Source organism: Rhinolophus hipposideros (assembly GCF_964194185.1).
Source record: "Rhinolophus hipposideros genome assembly, chromosome: 16".
Lineage (NCBI taxonomy): Eukaryota > Metazoa > Chordata > Mammalia > Chiroptera > Rhinolophidae > Rhinolophus > Rhinolophus hipposideros.
Window position 1 is genome coordinate 18,980,275 of NC_138062.1, and position 18,905 is coordinate 18,999,179.

General features: G+C 40.2%; 1 protein-coding gene across 6 annotated transcripts; it reads left to right on the top strand.

Annotated features, from left to right (window-relative positions):
* The first annotated feature begins 249 nt into the window (after positions 1–249).
* Positions 250–18,462, top strand: MMAA (metabolism of cobalamin associated A). 6 transcript variants are annotated; one of them, XM_081076406.1, is made up of 8 exons: positions 273–1,093; positions 4,371–4,468; positions 7,780–8,284; positions 10,283–10,405; positions 12,399–12,569; positions 14,925–15,010; positions 16,849–16,998; positions 18,026–18,462. In XM_081076406.1, exons 3-8 carry the CDS (start codon positions 7,840–7,842, stop codon positions 18,332–18,334), a joined length of 1,284 nt encoding a protein of 427 aa, XP_080932532.1. In that variant the 5' UTR covers positions 273–1,093; positions 4,371–4,468; positions 7,780–7,839; the 3' UTR covers positions 18,335–18,462. The 6 variants fall into 6 exon arrangements, with proteins under 6 accessions (XP_080932531.1, XP_080932532.1, XP_080932536.1 ...); XM_081076410.1 differs by having other exon boundaries at positions 273–721; XM_081076405.1 differs by lacking the exon at positions 4,371–4,468 and having other exon boundaries at positions 250–278.
* Positions 18,463–18,905: the final 443 nt, after the last annotated feature.

The window sequence follows — 18,905 nt, forward strand, 5'->3', positions numbered from 1 at the left end:
TCCAATCTGGACATGAAGAAACGTCAACGATACCCGGAAGACCATACACCAGCCTGCCTTATTCGGCACCCAGCGCCCCGCCGCAGGCCCGCAGAGCCACACAGCGTCACGCTCACCCACCCTTTGCCACAATCCGGAATCCTACGGCCACGTCCGCCGGGACCCTGGCCACGCCCACTCCCCCACGCCCTGCAGTGGGCTCTGCGCCTGCGCGCGGCGGTGAGACCATTTCCGGCGGAAGGGGCGGGGGCGAAGCGGCACTTCCGCGGCCTGAACGGGTGAGTACGGGTGGGGTTTGCGCGCGGCGTCCGGAACCTGCTCTGGGGCTCCGGTCTAGGGCTGCGGGAGGGGCCCACCCGTCGTCGGGGGCGCCCCCTGGAGGATGTGGGGCTTGGGGAAAAAAGAAGAAGATTGAGTTGGGTGATGCTGGGGGTGCTGGTTGGATGGGCAGGCAGACGTCGGCAAAATGGGCTCAAAGGGAAAGGTCGTTGTTTTCTCCTTAAAAAGGAAATGCTCTGTAAACAGTGTTTTTAAACTTGCCTCATCCTCGTCTCGTGCAGGCGTGTGAGGTTACCGTGGTGCTGCCGCCAGGCGCCTCGCCCCTGGCCGCCGCCGGCCCCGGCGAACGGTTCGCCATGGCGGGGCTAGCCCAGGACCGCCGCTGCCGGAGGGAGACCCTGGTGCCCGGGCCGGGCCGCGTGCCCCCCCGCAAACACACTGTGTAAAGTAACTTGTCTTTCTCACTAGGAAACGAAAGATAAAGCAAGTGGTATTTCTTGTTTTAGTACCTTTCTTAAGAGTTATGTCCTAATACATGTACTTTGGGAGACAAAATGAAGAGCAGATTACTCTTAACCTTTCCAAGTTGTGGGAAAACCAAACGTTTCCTGGAGTCCGGCGCAGATTCTCACTCATCTCGGGGGGTCGCCTTGCGTGTCCAGAATGTTCTTTTACGTCGGGATCACGTCGCCTCACTTTGTGTTCAACGTCGTAAAAATTTAATTATTATTTTGAGGGCTGTGTTCTGTCAGGAGAGACAAACTAAACCTGTGGGAAGGTCCATCAGCGTCAGAAGTGGCAGTCACGGTTTGAGGTACTTGCAGATGTCTAAGAAAAACCTGTGTTTGGCATGGGAAGCGCTGGTGGGTGTCGGACACGTTTGCCTCTCAGCTGGTTGCTGCCACGTGGGAATGTGGGCACCTCAGACACAGACCTGGTTTCTCTCCCACAAAGGCTGAAAATCGCTATGTGATTTAAAAAGTTTTTTAATGTTAATTGACAACCATTTCACTTACACACCCTCCGTGGCCCAGGAACGGGCAGTTTGTGACTGCTGTAGGTGATCACCTGAGTATTCAGAAATAATTGGAATCGAAAGAGGGGGAAAATGCCTGGAAACTGATGGTCAGGGAAGGATTTAGGAAAACGGATTGAAGCTGGGTCGGATAGGAGAGGTGTCGCAGAGAGGGGCGATGCGACAGGGGATTCAGGTCTCTGCTGGGAAAGCCAGTGGAGATCATGAGTCAACTCTCCTTGGAAGAGAAGAGGTCTGAGAACGCAAAGTGCAGTAGATGGAAGAAAACTGGTTTGGGAAACCATACAATGCCAGACGCCAGACTAGACTTGATTCTAGTGGTTCTCAAACTCGAAAAATCAGAACCACCTGGAGGGCCTCTGAAAGGAGAGTGCTGGCTCCACCTCCAGAGTCTCTGATTCAGAGGGTCTGGAGTGGGGCCCGAGGGTTTTCTTTTCCCATCAGTTTTCAGGTGATCCTGCTGCTGGTCTGGGGACAGCATTTTGGGAACCCTGTCCTGGAGTGTGGGCAACTGTTGGAGGGATTTGAGGTGGATAGTAAGGAGATCAATTACATTCACCATTCAGTATGAATGTTGCTGTGAAGTCCAAGACAAGACGGGGGAGAGGGAGAAAAGAAAGTTCCTTACAGTTAATTAGCACCTGCTTAGTACTAGGCCCTCTGCCAAGCTCTCTCATGCACACCATTTCATTTCATATTCACTATAACCCTAATGTTTGATTTTAGTATTTTTATATGGAGAGAAGTAGAGATTGCCAAGTTCTCATAGCTAGTCTCAGAGCCCTCTACTAATTCAGATTTGAGCTAGGGTTGTAGCGGTGGAAATGAATCAAAACATTTAATGGTGATGGAATTTAGAAAAATAGAGACTTTTTAAGTAGATTGAAACCTAAAAGTAGAAATTGGGAAATCTGAGTCTTAACTGGAAAAGCCATCAAAGATAAAGTGGACAGAGAACTCTAGAATATTCCCTGCATGAATTCAGTATGTGTTCTGTACGACTCTTACATAACAATGACCTATTTTAAAGTTGCTTATTTAAAAACTCATTCTGCGCTACCAAAATTCCTGAAATTAATTGAAAAGGAGACAGTGAAGCCTTCTATGGAAGTGGTGGGAGATGGTAAACAGATAAATGGCATCTGACAGTTTATCTTCAGATCAAAATTGATTAGCATTGAGAAGTGGAAACTCACGCTGTAACACTGCATTGACTGTATGAACTGTGCTGTGCTGTGGACACTGACCTAGCAGATTGATTTTGGAAATGTTGTATGCTTTTTCTTGCCATAATAGTTACTGAAATTGAAAAGATTCATTGGATCCATTTCAAGACAAATATTTCAAATCAGACTGGCTGCTGCTGAGCAAATTTTTAATGAAGGAAAAACATCCATATATTGAAATCAGACTTTAAAAAGGAAGTCCTTAAAATAAATGTATGTTTACTGTAAAATTAGAAAAATATGTTTTCAAACATTGGTTGAGTAATCAGCTTAATGGAGTTATTGACCTGTACAAAATTATAGCATATATTCGTTTATTGTGTGAGCAATAAGCTATGTTGTGGATACAAGGAAAACTCATAGTCTAGGCAAGAGTGACATCTTAAAAAATGATCACAAAACAGTGTGATCGTTACCATAATAGAGGATTGTGATATGATGGCAAGAGATAGAACACCTGAAAGGGCGTGGAGAGGCCAGGGAACTTGAGTTGGTTCTTGAAGGTTGAGGAGGAATTTGTGAGGCGACTAAAGGAGAGGAGGGCCTTCCAATTAGAAGGAACGTCACAGGACAGTGGCCAAGACGTATGAAAGAGCGTGGCTTTCCCCAGGACCTGTGTGCAGATCAGAATAGTTACAGCAATGTGATAAAAGTGGAGAAGGTAAATGAATTAAGTTGGAGAGATATTCAAAAAGAGTATGAGGTATTTATGTAATGACTGTCTTGACTGGATTGTAAACTTCTTGATGTTAGGAGCGTGTTGGACCCACATACTAACGGATTCCAAGGCCTGGCACAGTGCCTAGCATATAGTAGGTTCTCACTAAATAGTTGCTGAGTGAGTGAATGGCTGAATCACAGAAAAACATTTTTTACAGATACGGCAGAGGGAAGTTTTAAAATACTTAAAGCAGAGGAATAATATGGTCAGATTTAGATTTTATCAGCACACGTACTAGTCTGGAAGATGAATTAATGTCATAGAGGGGGAGGTGGCTGTAGTAGGTCGGGGCTTTTTATTAAGGTTGTGCCCATTGGTAGGTTACAATCTACATTAAAAGAATAGGGAAAAAGCTATTAGAATGTATCACGTGTAATAGAAGGAAGTAAGGTTTTGTGAAACTTGTTTCAGTTATATGCTCGTGTGTCGACTGATGTAAGTATATTTTTTCTTGTGGGCTGTGATCAAAGCTTGAAAGCCATTATCAGAGAGAAATGTAGGAATGAGGTTGGAGAGGAGGGAATGAATATAAAAGATGCGTTGGAGGAAAACAAATACAAACCCTAAAATGCTGCTGTCCACATGAACCTTGCAGGGGAGGAGATGCACCTAGCAGCCTAGGTTAGGTCCCTGTTTTGCCCACTGGATGTTTTCCATTGTAAATTAATACAGTGACATTCTGGCTTATTAGGAATGGCGCTGCTTTGAGGTGTCTTACTGAATGTTGTAAATGCTGCAACATTTCTCTTGTATTTCAGTAATGTTCAGCTTAAAATCACAGGATGAAACTGTACTCCCTCCCAGGAATCATGAAAATTCATTGAAACAGTTCAATTTGATTATTTGCCAGGTTCTTTGATTTCTTCCCATAAAAAAGCAGAAACAGATGCTGAGTTATGCGAGCAAGTGAGAAGTCCTTCTCCCTATCTCCATGATTTTGCCACTCCAGTAGACTTAGTCTGTTGTGCCTGTGACATATATAGAAGGGTAGAAAATTGCAAATACAAGGCTGAGTTACACTGACTTTAAAAAAATTTATAGATTCATTTAAAATCTGGTTGATTGGTTAAATTAATTGCTTTAAATGTGTTATGCTTTTTGTTACCAGGTATGAATTATTCCCTGTGGAGCAAAAAACGTTAAAAATTTTTAAGAATTTGGTCTGTTCTGTCACCTAATACATTATTGGGATCTTCTACTGATAAGGTTTGCACAGAAAATGTAAACTAATTTTTCATTTTGGCCTAAGCAAAAAAAAAGAAAGAAAAGATAAACAAAATGAAGATAAACAGCTTGCCATCATCTTTCCATACTCAAATGTAAAGGATTATTTGATGGTCTCTTGATGTGACATGACACCACTCCTCTTTTTATGTGATAATCTACAGTTGATACCATACACATCTGGGTTTATGAAATCCACAGTTTTCCCCAAGCTCTGCTTCTAGTTGTGAGGCCTTGGTCAGGCCTCACAACTAGTGTAACCTTCCTGAGCCTCACCTGTAAAATAGAATCTCATCTACGTTGTGAGGCTTAGCGGAGGAAATGCATGCACAATATCTCACATATAAACATTCAGTAAAGGCTAGCAACTGCTGCTCTGCCATTCAGATGGTCCCCAGGGTTTGGGGGCACCAAGAAAATCAGCCCCCAGGGAGAGAGTTGAAGATGTAAAAACCTAGAATTATGTACGTCTGGATAACTTCTTGGTTTTGGCAAAAGAATGGAGTAAAATGGAATCCTTTTCCTGGCTCTTTCTTTTTTCTTAGGAACCTTTTAAGATTTGTATTGGCATCAAAGGGCGGAGAACACAGTCCCAGACTGATGACCCTGCAGTATAAATCATAAACTTGTCAGGTAGTTGACATGGATTTTCTGAGAAAGACTGCAATTTTAAGAAATCACTATTTTAAATGTTAGAGCAATCCATATGCTATTTACTAGATCGTTTTACTCATTTATTTAGGGACTGTTACTTGCTTGCATTATTATAAGTGGACGTATTTTCATCTAGTTGAGCTTGTTACAGAGTTTTGATGCCTTGCAAGCTAATCTTTCTGTTCTGGACGATTAGTTGGATGTCTAAGGTACCTTGATTCAACAGGGAATTTAAAAGGTGGAATGTTTTTAGTAAACATTCTCAGGTCACACAGGTTAAGATTATTACTCAAACTTTTCTTTATAGTATATTAGATCAACATAAAGTAGATAGAGTATCCACTCATGAACCTTAAAGCAAAAATTAACAGATTACCATGCGCCAAGCGTGATGTTAGATTCTGAGGATGTAAAGAGTAAGATACTGTCTTTTCTCTGGGAGGATCGTCACCTGTGATGAGGAATGAGAATTAGTGGGGAGAGGTCTATAAAAAGATAAATTAGAACATAAGAGGACAAATACTCTACCTGAGATGTGAACAAAAGGCTGTGGAGCATTGAAGATTGAACATTTGACTGCCTGGGAAAGGTGGGGGGAAGATGTGTCTTAGAAGAGGTGATATTTGAACTGAATAGGAGTTTGTCAGGCAGAAAAGTGGAAGATACGCATTGTGGATACCTAGTTTTTATTATAGCATGTAGATGGGTTTAAAAAAAATGTACCATGCTTAAAAATGGTCACTAGTCCATCTGCATCACATTATTTCAGAGTACTGTCGAACTTTAAACCTTAATACAATGATTCTGATAGAATTTCTGTGCATAGAAACATAGTTAAAACACAATTATCACTGTTTTCACCTTGCACATAATTCTCTTTATTAGGGTTTTGGATATATATGCTAATTTTATGTCTGCTTTAGAAAACTACATAGAAATATACATTGAATAATGATGGTCACAATAACTGGCTAAATTAAGGATTCATCAAGTTTGAGTCTCATGAGAAATCTAAATGCAGATAGGGAAGCAAGTTACAGTTGATGGCAAGATAAAAATTAAATCATGAATCGTTATTAGATATTTCTCATTAAAATTATAAAAATTCTGAATTTTAAAGAGAGATTTTTGTTTTTTGTTTTTTACCATAGCAACTACATTTTGTTTGTTTTAAATGTCTTTTTGAGTGTTGTGTGAAGGATGGTAGTGGATGTGTTTAATAAATTGTTTTTAGAAACATTTTTACACATTATGCACTATCCTTTTGGAATAAGACTAATTGTACAAATAGAAATCATAACTTTCCCCTCCCACTCAAAACAGAAAAATGAGCAGTTTTAGTTCTAATACAAAATAGTTATTTCTTTTCCCTAATGCTGTTTAGCTAAAATTAATGTTGTGCTGCTTGGCCATTGAAATACAATTTAGAGAGGTACTTTGGAGCAGTAATTTATTCCATTGTGCTGTGAGGTACCAAAATTTTCAAATAATCATAAACCCAAACTTGGTTGTATGTATCATTTGTCTTTAAATTTTAGTTTGCCACTGGAAGCTAGGTCTATGACCTAATTTTTACTAAAGTTTTATAAATTGTTTTAATAATAATAAAAGCTAATGTTTATTGAGCTCTTACTCTGTGCTAAGCACTGTTCAAGCTGTTTCCATGAATGAACTCATTTCGTTGTCACAGCCATCCTATTCTCTTAGGTATTCTCTCAACAGAGGAAGCTGAGGTCTAAAGTGGTTCAGTAACTTGCTCAAGGTCATTATAGCTTAAGTGGCAAAGACTCAGAGTGACCATGGCTCATAACCTCTATACTTTCCTGACTCTGGGTGTATTGAATCAGCTTTCATTATCTAATACAGTTTGAAATGGAGAATATCAGTAAATCTAAGTAAAGGATCCTCATCTAATTCCCTAGTGGTTCAAACTTTAGTGTGCTTACCTGCAGAAATTCTGACTCGTGGGGCTGAGTACATGCATTTTTAATAAGCACCCATGCAGTTCTGACCATACTGTGAAACACACTGATCTGGTTAGTATGCGGCCTTCAAAGTTCATACCACATGAAGGCTTGTTTTGTGCTTATGTTAGGCCATCCTTTGCATGTATCTGTGTCCCAGGGTGAGTCTCATGAACACATACTGTATCTAAACTTAGGCCTCAAGTGCCTGCACTGCTAATCACATTTCTTCTGTAGAGAATGAATAAAAGGCCAGCACCAGAGGGATTTATTTTTTAACCTTTTGAATGAACTTCAGAATAGGGTATGTTTGATCTGAGAAATTGTTAAGGTGAGTGTAAAGTCCTTAGAAAATGAGCATGACATAAAATTTCTACCCTAATGGGTTTTGTGTGTGTGTGTGTGTGTGTGTGTGTGTTTGTTTTCTCTTTAGAAGAAAATTTGAATGTATATTGCACTTCAAAATAGAGCAATAGTTCCATGATTTGGGTTACTCTTAATAGTAAACGTAGGCAACAAGGAGTCTTGGTAAGAAACCTTCACGCATTTGTCCTACCACAAACCCTGGTTATGTGTGTTTTAGAATATAGGGAAAACGCTAACACTTGTAGTTTCACTACTTCAGTATCCTAGTTGTATATTGAACTGGCAAAAATATGTTTTTCTTTCTTTTAGAGAATCACAAATCACACTGAGCCAAAAGAGCATCCGTTGTTTTCTTCAGCTACAAATAAAATGAATGTTCCCGTGCTGCTACAACATCCTCACCGGCATTTCCTAAAACGCCTTTTGAGAACACCTTTCCGATGTTACCACTTCATCTTTCACTCAAGTACTCACCTCAGATCAGGAAGCCCATGGGCTCGGCCATTTAATTCTCTTAGACTCCATTGTACAAAGTGGATGCTGCTGTCAGATGGTTTAAAGAGAAAATTATGTGTACAAACTACCTTAAAGAAACACACAGAAGGACTTTCTGATAAAGAACAAAGATTTGTGGATAAACTTTATACGGGTTTAATCCAAGGACAAAGGGCCCGCTTAGCAGAGGCCATAACACTTATAGAATCAACTCACAGCAGAAAAAGAGAGTTAGCCCAGGTGCTTCTTCAGAAAGTCTTGGTCTATCACAGAGAACAAGAACAGTTAAATAAAGGAAAGCCACGAGCCTTTCGAGTGGGTCAGTCTTTTTTTTTTGGCCTGTTCTGTAAATATTGTTCTAAATTCTCTTTAAAAAGTCTAAATAGTTTGCTATTGTATGAATGGGGAATAACTGTTAACCAGCTCACTCCTTCCTCTCAGTAGTCCTTCTGCGTACTAGTCTAAAGTGAATTCCCTGTTTTGGTGGTTTTATCAGTTATAATTATTCTTCTCATATTTCAGAGTTCTATTTCTTGGGTGTTTCATTAATCTTTCTATAGGCAAGTATCACTTCTTTCAGATACTTTTGGTTAAGAGTTTCTGGGAGTGATTTGGTTCTGACTACAGCCATCTCAATACCAAAATGTAATCTCAATACCAAAACGCAATACCAAAATATGGCAAGACCATATTTATTTTCTGTCTAAAAATATTAGGTGTTCATTTAATTTCTTGAACAATTGACTTCTTTCTGTAATTGCAAATAAGCTTGCTATATTTTTCAAATTGTGCATTTTAAAATAATTTAGCTATGTTTGACCATCACGCATTAAGTCAGTTTTGGGTGGCATAAGAGCTTTTCATAATGGCGAATTAGGTGATTCCAACCAATCCTCTCACTAAAAACAGCTTGTAATCGTGGGCTAAGCCCAGAAACTTTGTGAGGAATGGATAAACACACTCACAAATGGACTGGCATTACATTAGATTTTTATATCTCAGTATATTGGTAACATGGGGACTAAAACCTCTTAGTTTTTAGAATAACAGGCATCAGTGCTTTAAAGATAATTTCAAAAAGAGCTTACCACCTGGTTTTTCACACATTTATTCTTCTGCCCTCATTGAGGGAACCCTCATTTTGAGAGTACTACATTGGTTGTTAATAATCTTTATGTATTGTAGGCAGACAAAATATAAAGTCCCAAAGAGAAATTTCAGTTATGACAGAGTCTTTACTTGTTAGGCTTTAGAGGTTCTTTGAAGAGAAAATGTCCCAGAAATATCTGGAGTTAACCAGCAATGCACACAACTAGCAACTCATAGTTTTGCGGTGTTATTCTGGTTCTTCCATGTTATAAGGCCTTATAAACCTATGTCTTTATTTAAGTTATTTTATCAGTATTATAAATAAAAGCAAAAAATGTTTACTGACCCATAAAGATGTTTAAGGCAAAGACATACCCTGAAAATTGTGGGAAGGAACCAAGCATACTATGTGCCATACGTACTTTTGAATATAGTTACAATTAAATGCTTGTTTTATATACGTTATTGAACATACACTTATATGTCTCTTTATCCCATGAGCTGTTCTAGACTTATTGCCAATATTACCTCATTTAATCCTTACAACAGCCTGAAGAAATAGGTGCCATTATATCCATTTGCAGAGTATACTGAGGTACAGAATGGTTAAGTGACTTACCCAAGATTACACAGCTCATAAGAGGCAGAACTAGAAATAGAACCGACCTGCTGGCTCTGATTTTGTGCTCTTACCTGCCATTCTCTACTAACTCTCCAAGTAGGGGCGTTTCCTACTTAAGACAAATTATGTATTCTTTGAGTTATGGGTAAGATGAAAAACTTATCTCTTATAAATAGAAAACTTAATCACTGGCAATTTCTAGAGTCATGAGTTGTTTTTCCAGTTGAAAGATAAAGTGTACAAAATTAGGGTAGGTGGAATAATTATTGATCATGATGAGAGGTGGGCGGATGTAGAAATTCAGCACATTGATAACAGGCAATGAAGTCTGTCCCAAAAGGTCCACATTGTAGTAAAAAGACAAGTTTTTATAAGTGAATCTGGTGAACATATGGAACTTGGAATTATTTCCCTTTTATATCCCTGTTACTCGGGAACTGGATAAATGAGTGGGTTTTTATTGATTCCTTTAGGAAATGTTAAAATACATTAATGATGGTTTTAATAAATTAGGAGAAACAGAAGGTAGTCTAATATTTTAATAGAACTCATCATAGTGCTGATTTCATTTATTTCATTAAATTAGAAGATCTCTTTTCACTATAGGATTGTCTGGGCCCCCGGGTGCTGGAAAATCAACCTTTATAGAATATTTTGGAAAAATGCTTACTGAGAGAGGGCACAAATTATCTGTGCTAGCTGTGGACCCTTCTTCCTGTACTAGTGGTGGTGAGTATTGCTGACCTTTTTAAATTGCAGAGTTAGGGCTCTCTTGGGCTTCTCTGTTTCAATTTAGCAGGAATTTGCGTAGTCAGGTGACTTCTAATCTCTAGCTGAGTTTGGTCACACTGACGGAAGGGAGTTCTGGTGGGCAAGTGGAGGCTGAGGAAGGTAATGTTGGGGCATTGGGCTCTACAGTACTTAGAGAGCTGGGAGAACACTGCCAGAAATGGAAGATAATCAAAAGCGAATTTCAGCCCTTTGTCTATCAGGGCATGAGGTTAGGCCCCTCTTCCCTCTTGTTGTTTTTCCTGGCTACATCAGCCCCTACACAATTCAGAAAATGGGCCCTCATTCATTATTAGCCTCTTAGTGTTGTAACATCTATTGCTCTTTATAAGTTGTCACATGTTTATGTTACATGTTCAGCTCAACAGGAAGCTCTTAGTTGTCCCGTGTAATATACTACTGCTCCCCCTACAGCACTTAGGGTAGTACGTTGCACACAGTGCTCTGCCATTACTTACTGATTTGAGGTCATGCCGTCACTCAAAGTTTAATTTGCAGCTCATCAGAGACACAATGAATAAATGTAGTTCCACAAAGGATCATTTAAGGAAAACATAAAGCATACCGTATAAATACTCAGGAAAGGTTTCTTCTCGTATCCTTCTTTATGATTTAAGCTTCTCACATTACAGTTATTCATTTAAGAAGTATTTCAGTGCCTATTGTAGATGAGGCATTATGCAAGGAAGGGACAGCATTATCTAATGGTGAATAAGACCTTTTGGCCTTATGGAACTTTATATCATATGAGGGAAACACAGGCTATTACAATGTAATGTGTGTTGTGAAGGGAAATACAGGGTGCTTTGTGGAAGTGTTTGGTTTGTATGCCGTGGGTTTAATTCTAATACTAGTGGAAAGATTGGCATAAGGTAGTCTGATTAAAGTTGCATAGCTATGTGGTTCCTGACCTTTCTGAAACCAAAAATGAGGTTCCCTTTCCCATGTAAAAATATACCAGGGGTGCCAAAAAAATATATATATAAGTGGAAACTTTGGTCGATGTTGCTCAAACAGTAGTAGTTCTCCGTAATTAGAAGTATCTGGACACTGATGGTAACCACTTTGAGCACCTCTTGTAATTGCAGAAGTCAAAAGTGACTTGTATTCATCTTTTGTTATTGGTATATATTGAGTATCACAATTTTAGTAGTTTTCTCTTAAAATGTGTATACATTATTTTGGCACCCTCTGTATATAGACTTTGAAAAAAATACACAAGTATAAATAGTACACTGTAAGTGTAGATTTCTACCACATCACAACGGTACATCCATTTGAAAAATAACCTTACATTAAGATTTGAGAAGCATTAGTTTTTGGCCCATAATCAATCCTCCTTGTGCTTTGTCTTCACAGACCCCCTGCAGTAGCTTTGAGACCTCCCTGAGAGTCTGCACACAACGGTTTTGGATTCATTGGCAAAGACAATTATATGGGAGAGTAATTTCATGATGTTTAGTTCAGTGTGTTTGGATATATAGGAGAATAAAATATAGCTTTGGCAGATTGTTGACTTACACAGAGATGATTTCACGCAGAAAATTACTTTAGAAAAAAAGTTTTATGTGCAGTAAGTAACGTAGCTGAGATACTGAGCTCTAGAATTAGAACCGATGAGAACTCTAAGCTGGAATCATAAGGGACAAGCTCATATCTTGAAGGAACTTCTCAATGTTTAGTAGCGAGGCTGGAGAATCTAGATGTGAACCTCCAAGCGGTGGGAAGCCATTACAGATTTTGAGGGGCTTGACATGTTAACAAGATTAATTTGGCATCATTGTATACAGTGTGTGAGAGGAAAGTTCGATAATATGAAACACAATTTGAGATTTTTGGAGAAAATATCATAAAGCACTTCCCCTAGGAACTGGCTGATTGATAATTGGCCCTTATAGGTGTTTTCATGATTAAAAATGTAACTGTGTTTTAGGATCATTGTTGGGTGATAAAACCCGAATGACTGAGCTATCAAGAGATATGAATGCATACATCAGACCATCTCCTACTAGAGGTACTTTAGGAGGTGTGACAAGAACCACAAATGAAGCTATTCTGTTGTGTGAAGGAGGGGGATATGACATCATTCTAATTGAAACCGTAGGTGAGTGTGATTTTCTACCTCATAGCAGTAAAATACTATTCTAATGAACTCTATCTAAAGATGAGTGACAACTAATTTCGTTTTGTTCATTCAGCGGATAGTCACTAAAGATGTAATTAAATACAAGGTATCTCAGATTCTATAGGAGATATGAGTATATAGGCTATAATCCTACCCTTAAAAGAAAACTAAGCCATGTATCTAGATAAGTGTTACGTGGTAAGTAACAGTTATAAGGTGGTATAAGTGGCAGAGGAGAACTGTAAGCACCAGGATGGCTTACGGAAACAGCGCTTTAACATAACGCCTGTTTTGTTTAAGTGCATTTCGTATGTCTACAATATTTGCTACAATATTTGAACGTTAATGTAATTGGGTGCTGCTTGAATACATGGCCAACTTTTATTTCATTTTTATATCTCTAGCACATAATTATATGTGGTGAAAATACTGACATGGAAACCCCAAGAAATTCACATTTTTGTGGAGAGACAGTCTATTTTATTACTGTATGATAAATGTTTGTGACAAATCTGACTTAGATTTGGGGATCAGGGAAGACTTCTGGGAGGAGGTGACAGTGAACTCAGTTTTAAAGGAAGAATTGGAGTTACATAAAGTATGGGCTAAAGGGCATTTGCAGACACAGATGAGTGAGAGAACGTGACCCATTCAGAGAACTGCAGTTTGCTCAGGATTCTTAGAGCAGAAAGTGTGAAAGCAGGGTACAGTAAAGAGACCCGGCTAGGAACTCCGCCATCTAAGGGTGGGTGGAGGAAAAGTTGCCTGAGTAGTAATAGAATCAAGGGAGAAGAGGACCATAAAAACCAAGTGTATCACCTAGAAGTTGCATTTGGCTGCTTGTCTCAGAGACTCAAAATAACTGACTCAGATGAGAAAGAGGTTTGTTCTTTTGTAAGTAAAAGAAGCCTGGAGGCAGGCAGCCCGAGCAGACGGGATGGTCCTACCATCCTGAAGGTTGGTCATGGCTAAAAAAGTGGCTGATAAAACTTTGTCACGTCTGTGTTCCGGGGAGAAGGGGCAGGCAGGCAGAGGAGCTACACCTCCTGGCGGGGTTAACCCTTCTTCAAAGAAAAAACACTTTCCTGGAACCCTCACCTAATGATCTGTTTTCACTTGCCAATTTCTAGCTGAAAGGGGCCTGCTGAATGGGGTCTTTCACTGGTCCCTTGATGCTCTTAGTAATACTGGGGTTAAGGAAATAGGGAAGAATAAATGTTGAATGGACAACTAGAAGCCCATCACACGAAGGAAGGAGGGAGTTTTGAGAGGAGTTTTAGTGAAGTGGAGAATGTGGAAATCAGATTTAAGTGGATTGAGATTAATAGGAGGTAGTCAAAAGACAGTGAGCATATGTTGCTTTTATCTAGAAACTTAGTAATAAAGCAAGAGAGAAATCTGGCGATGATTGGAGGAGGCTGTGAGTTTTTGTCTTACTCTTGTTTGGTTTCAGATGAGAAAGACTTGAGTACAATTTGTGTGACATGCTGAGGGACAAGAGCCTGTAGAGAAAGGCGAGGTTAGAGAGAAAGCGGAGCGAGGGCCCAGAGGAAGTGCGAAGGAAAGAGGGCAGTTGTCAGCCAGTACTTCTACCACCCGGGTGGAGAGGAGGCAGCAAGGCCGAGCCTGTACTCCTATCTGCTTGTTTGTGGAGGGCTGGGGAGCTGAGGCAGGTCTTGCCTTTATTTCACTGGGAAGTCATCCTCATGCGGGGAGATTATGGGACAGTGAGTGTTGTAATAGCCACTGTGAGAAATGGGCAGGAAGCTGACAGAGGGCATTTTAGGGCATTGCTTTTGCTGGGCCGTGAGGAACGTGCAGCAGACGTTGGAGCCCATGACCCTGTAGTGTCACTTAGGTCCACACAGTGGAGCGATTTCTCCAGCAGGATATAAAGGATGGAACACAGTTGGATTGCTCCATGCATGGAGGTTTGCAGGGCTGACATAGAAGGATGAGAAGGCAAGAAAGCTGAAAGTATTGACAGGCATAGTCTAAGATTAGAATCACAGTATTCAAACTGCTCACTGATAAAAGGGAAGCCAAGAAAGCTGCAAGAGGGAGGAGAGAACGGAAGCCTGGAGGTTCTCCACTCAACCAAAGACCAAGACCAATGGGAAGAAGGGAGGGAGAAAGACAGGAAGGTTAACGATTTGCTCATGGGGTAAGACAGTGGCATTTAATAGATTCTTCAGAAGTGCAGTGTTTCAAGTGGGATCAGGTTGAGTGTGTGATTGTATGAGTGAATGAAGTGGAATGGAAAGGATGATCAGTGTAGTTGAGATTCAAATTACTGTGAATATTTTAGTATATAGTTGTGATTTAAAATTTCAGGTGTGGGTCAGTCGGAGTTTGCTGTTGCTGATATGGTTGACATGTTTGTTTTACTACTGCCACCAGCAGGAGGAGATGAATTGCAGGTAATTGTTTTCACTCCCCCCTCGCTACCCCCGAGACGCAAAGTATACATCTCTAAAAGTACAAGTTTCCAATATTGTGTTTTTGTAAATCAAGTTTATATTAGAGTCAGGAAAAAAACATCATTCACATTTGACTAAAATGTGAACTTGAGTCAAAGGCAGATTCTATATATTTTTCCCCGTCTTATAGTATAGAATTTATGACCTTGAGTTCGTCATACAATGTACATTGTTCCACCTGTGAGAGTTGGAATACATGGGCAGCTCTAGTCAAAAGAGACCACTGTTGCATGGGTGTTTGTAGTGTAGTTGGTTCAAAAGTTGTTCATAAGACATCATTTTAACTGGGATCCCACTATCATAGTTTTTATGTTGTAAAATAGAATTCTTACTTTTCTCCTGCAATGCAATTCTGGCACTGACTACCTGGTGGTAACAGCCTCTACAGGTTGAGGGCACCGCTCTCCACAAGACTGCCCTTACTCTGAGCCACCCACGGCTCAGGCCAACCGGCTGCAGACGTGGTTCCCACTACCCCTCCGGTTTGATAATTCACTAGAATGACTCACATTCTAGTGAATTCTAGTGAACTCACATTCTTGTGAACTTAGGGAAAGCACTGTATTATAGTTACAGTTGTATTATAAACAGTACATATCAGGAGCAGCCAAATGAACAGACACAGGGAAAGTTCTGGAAGAGTCCCGAACTAGAAGCTTCTCTGTCCTCAGGACACATTTCCCTCCTGGCATGTTGATGTGTGTCACTAACCAGAGAGTTCACGGAGTTTCAGTGGTCAGAGTTCTTGCAGGGATTTCTTTATATAGGCCCGATTGACTGAATCATTGACCACGTGATAGAACTCAGTCCCCAGGCCCCACCCATCTGCAGAGGTCAGGCTGATCTCACCTGACTTAAGGGCCAAACCCTCTAATCACATGGTTGGTCTTTCTGTTCTGGTCAGCTCCCATTGGAGGGTTCTCCTTGCATAAACTCAGGTCCTGTCCCAGGCACTCCTGGTGAATAACAAAGACACTGCTGTCACTGGGGAAATTCCAAGGATTTAGAGGTTACTTCCCAGGAACCTTGGACAAAGACCAAAAAAATTCTTTATTATACAATACTTCTCTTTCAATTGTATGATTCTAAAACAATAGGGATGCTGCAATTTAGAAACATTAACTATTACAATTTAATTATTGAAAGTTATGTTTAAAACTATGTGAAAAGAAATTTCAATCTTAGATGGAAAAAAATCTACATTTTTCTAAATAAAGTTTGGCCTTAGAACTTCTAGTGTTTTTATGCAACATAATTTAAATCAAGGGAGTGAGGGATTTTTAGCCATCAGGTTATTTTTCCTCAAATGCAAATTGAACAAAGAAAGCTATACATTTAAGAAAAACTTCAAAACTTTGTTTCTGGAAATGCAGATGTTAGTAATCGGTGTGTTTTCTGTTTAAGCACCTTAGTGGTGGATGGTTTTGCATTGTTAGCTCATGAGAAACAGAATCCATCGTGAGACAATCTGAATTGCCTCCTGCCACACAGTCATGTTGTATATTGATGACATACTTACTCTAATTCTGAGTGTATTTCAGCATATTAGTCTCTAAGTTTAGAAGAGATGTGACAGATGACTTCCATAATCCCAAGAGCAGGTGCTTTTGAGTAATTTCTGTCTTGTCACTATGATTCCTGGTATCCAGGGCTTGGGAATGGATGCAGAGAACACATTAGTTAAAAAAGTGCATGACTTTCAAAATCTTAGTGTTGACTGGTGTCCCATTTTTTTGCTGTAATTAAATTGAATGATTCTGATAAACTGCTTTCTTTAGGGTATCAAAAGAGGTATAATTGAGATGGCAGATCTGGTAGCTATAACTAAATCTGACGGGGACTTGGTTGTGCCAGCGCGGAGGATACAGGCGGAGTATGTGAGCGCGCTGAAATTACTCCGCAAGCGTTCGGAAGTCTGGAGACCAAAGGTGAGCTTGCATTCTGTTCTGCATTTTCCACCTTGAGTGGACTGTGCGCGGTAGAAGAAAGGGTGAAAGTCCCAAGCTAGACATATAATCAATCTTTGTATGTGAGATTGCAATTTAAAAAATTATGACAAAGCCAGAGCAGGCAGTCATGATTTTAAATATAATCCTTGAACCACTAGATGTCAAAAACCAGATGTGAGGTGATAGATTAGATTGCTTAATGCTTGACTCGAGCCATTTGGAAGTGAAAGCAGATTCATTCTGAAAGGGGGAACGGTCCTTAAGATTATGGAGCAGTTAATGATTTGATTATCTATATTAGAGTTTGAGTAAGAGAGAAAAGTGTCTTAATGTGATATCTTCCCTTCCCATTATACTTGTTGGATGCTGTTTTCAATAAGGGCAAAGGAGAAAAAGGGAACTCCTGTAGTAAGTGGTGCAACAGTGATGTGGACAGCTTTGTCTGCAGGAGGACACTTATTAAAGAGTAAGGGCAAATCACTGTAGTGAGAACAGTGATGACGTGGCTAACCTCCAGCTCCCAGTCTCCCCAGCCACATTGTATGTTGGGTCTGGGCCGTCTTGTACATGTAGGTGCTGGGCGCTCGGCTCTTAGCACTTAGTCAGGCAACTTTGACAGAGGCAGTGGGGCTGTTTGCTCAACTTAGTTTCATCTTCTGGCTCTCAGGCCTCAGAGAAACCTACCTAGGATTGCCCTTCTCATCCTTGTGGCCCTCTTACAGTTCCTCCATGATGCCTCTGGAGACCATCTGAGCAATCCTAAATCCAAATAAATCTTTGGGCTAAAAAACTTGACCTTTAATCAGTAATTTATTTCTGCTATGCACTTAGGAATCCTAGTGTGTTACTTCAGTATGTTAACTTTAACACAGCGATAAAATGTCTCATTTTTGCAACTTGCCTATTTCCATAGACTGTAAGAATTAATTGGTAAATATCAGAGTTCCCATGAGAATGTGTTTTATCATTTTAAGTAAAATGGTTCCGATTTTTCCCTTTTCAATAGGTAGTTCGTATTTCTTCCAGAAGTGGAGAGGGGATCACTGAAATGTGGGATAAAATGAAAGAATTCCGGGACTTAATGCTTGCCAGTGGGGAGCTGATTGCCAGACGACAGAAGCAGCAGAAAGTTTGGATGTGGAATCTCATTCAGGAAAGTGTCTTAGAACATTTCAGGACCCACCCCACAGTCCGGGAGCAGATTCCTCTTCTGGAAAGAAAGGTTCTGAGTGGAGCCCTGTCCCCAGGCCTAGCAGCAGACTTGTTGTTGAAAGCTTTTAAAACAAAGACTAATGATATTCATCCTATACAATAATTTTGTATATCGTTTCGTGAAGTATTTTATTATTAAAAGTCACTTGTGTGGTTATATTTTCAGTAATGCTTTTGTTGCTCTCGGCCTCCTTATTTGTGAACCGTGCTTGAAAACTCGAAGAATCTTAGGTATGGATGGCCAAGGCAGGCAGTCGGGCAGTGTTCATGAGGTACCTGCTGTCTGTTATGATTTTCTTTTTTTCCTATTCTTAAACCCAGGCCCGGTGGGATGGTTTCTTCTCCTCAGTCAGGAGCAGAGAAAGCTGAGGAGGACAGTAGAAGATCACATACCTTAAAGTGCTTTTTTTGATTCTGTATTCTCTGGGAGTTTCAAGAGAAAACGTAAGCAAGAATCACCACATTTTTGAAGTTTTACTTGAGGCCAGAATAATACACAGTGGGTTTCCGAGAGCTGACAATCATGACTGACATTTAGTGTACCCGACTATTCCAGGAATTTCTGAAATGGCCATGTACACGAGTAACAAAACAGTCGGAATGCGTAGTGATGTGAACAAAACTTTAGAGTCTATTTGTCCAGTCTGGTGGGGCCCCCATCCCCCAGCCCAGAG

Excerpts from the sequence above, each read along its gene's own strand:
- MMAA (XM_081076405.1), top strand. The coding sequence starts at position 7,840 with ATGAATGTTCCCGTGCTGCTACAACATCCTCACCGGCATTTCCTAAAA. Across the intron at positions 10,406-12,398 it reads TTCTTCCTGTACTAGTGGTG|GATCATTGTTGGGTGATAAA; the intron begins GTGAGTATTGCT and ends ACTGTGTTTTAG. Across the intron at positions 15,011-16,848 it reads CAGGAGGAGATGAATTGCAG|GGTATCAAAAGAGGTATAAT; the intron begins GTAATTGTTTTC and ends TGCTTTCTTTAG.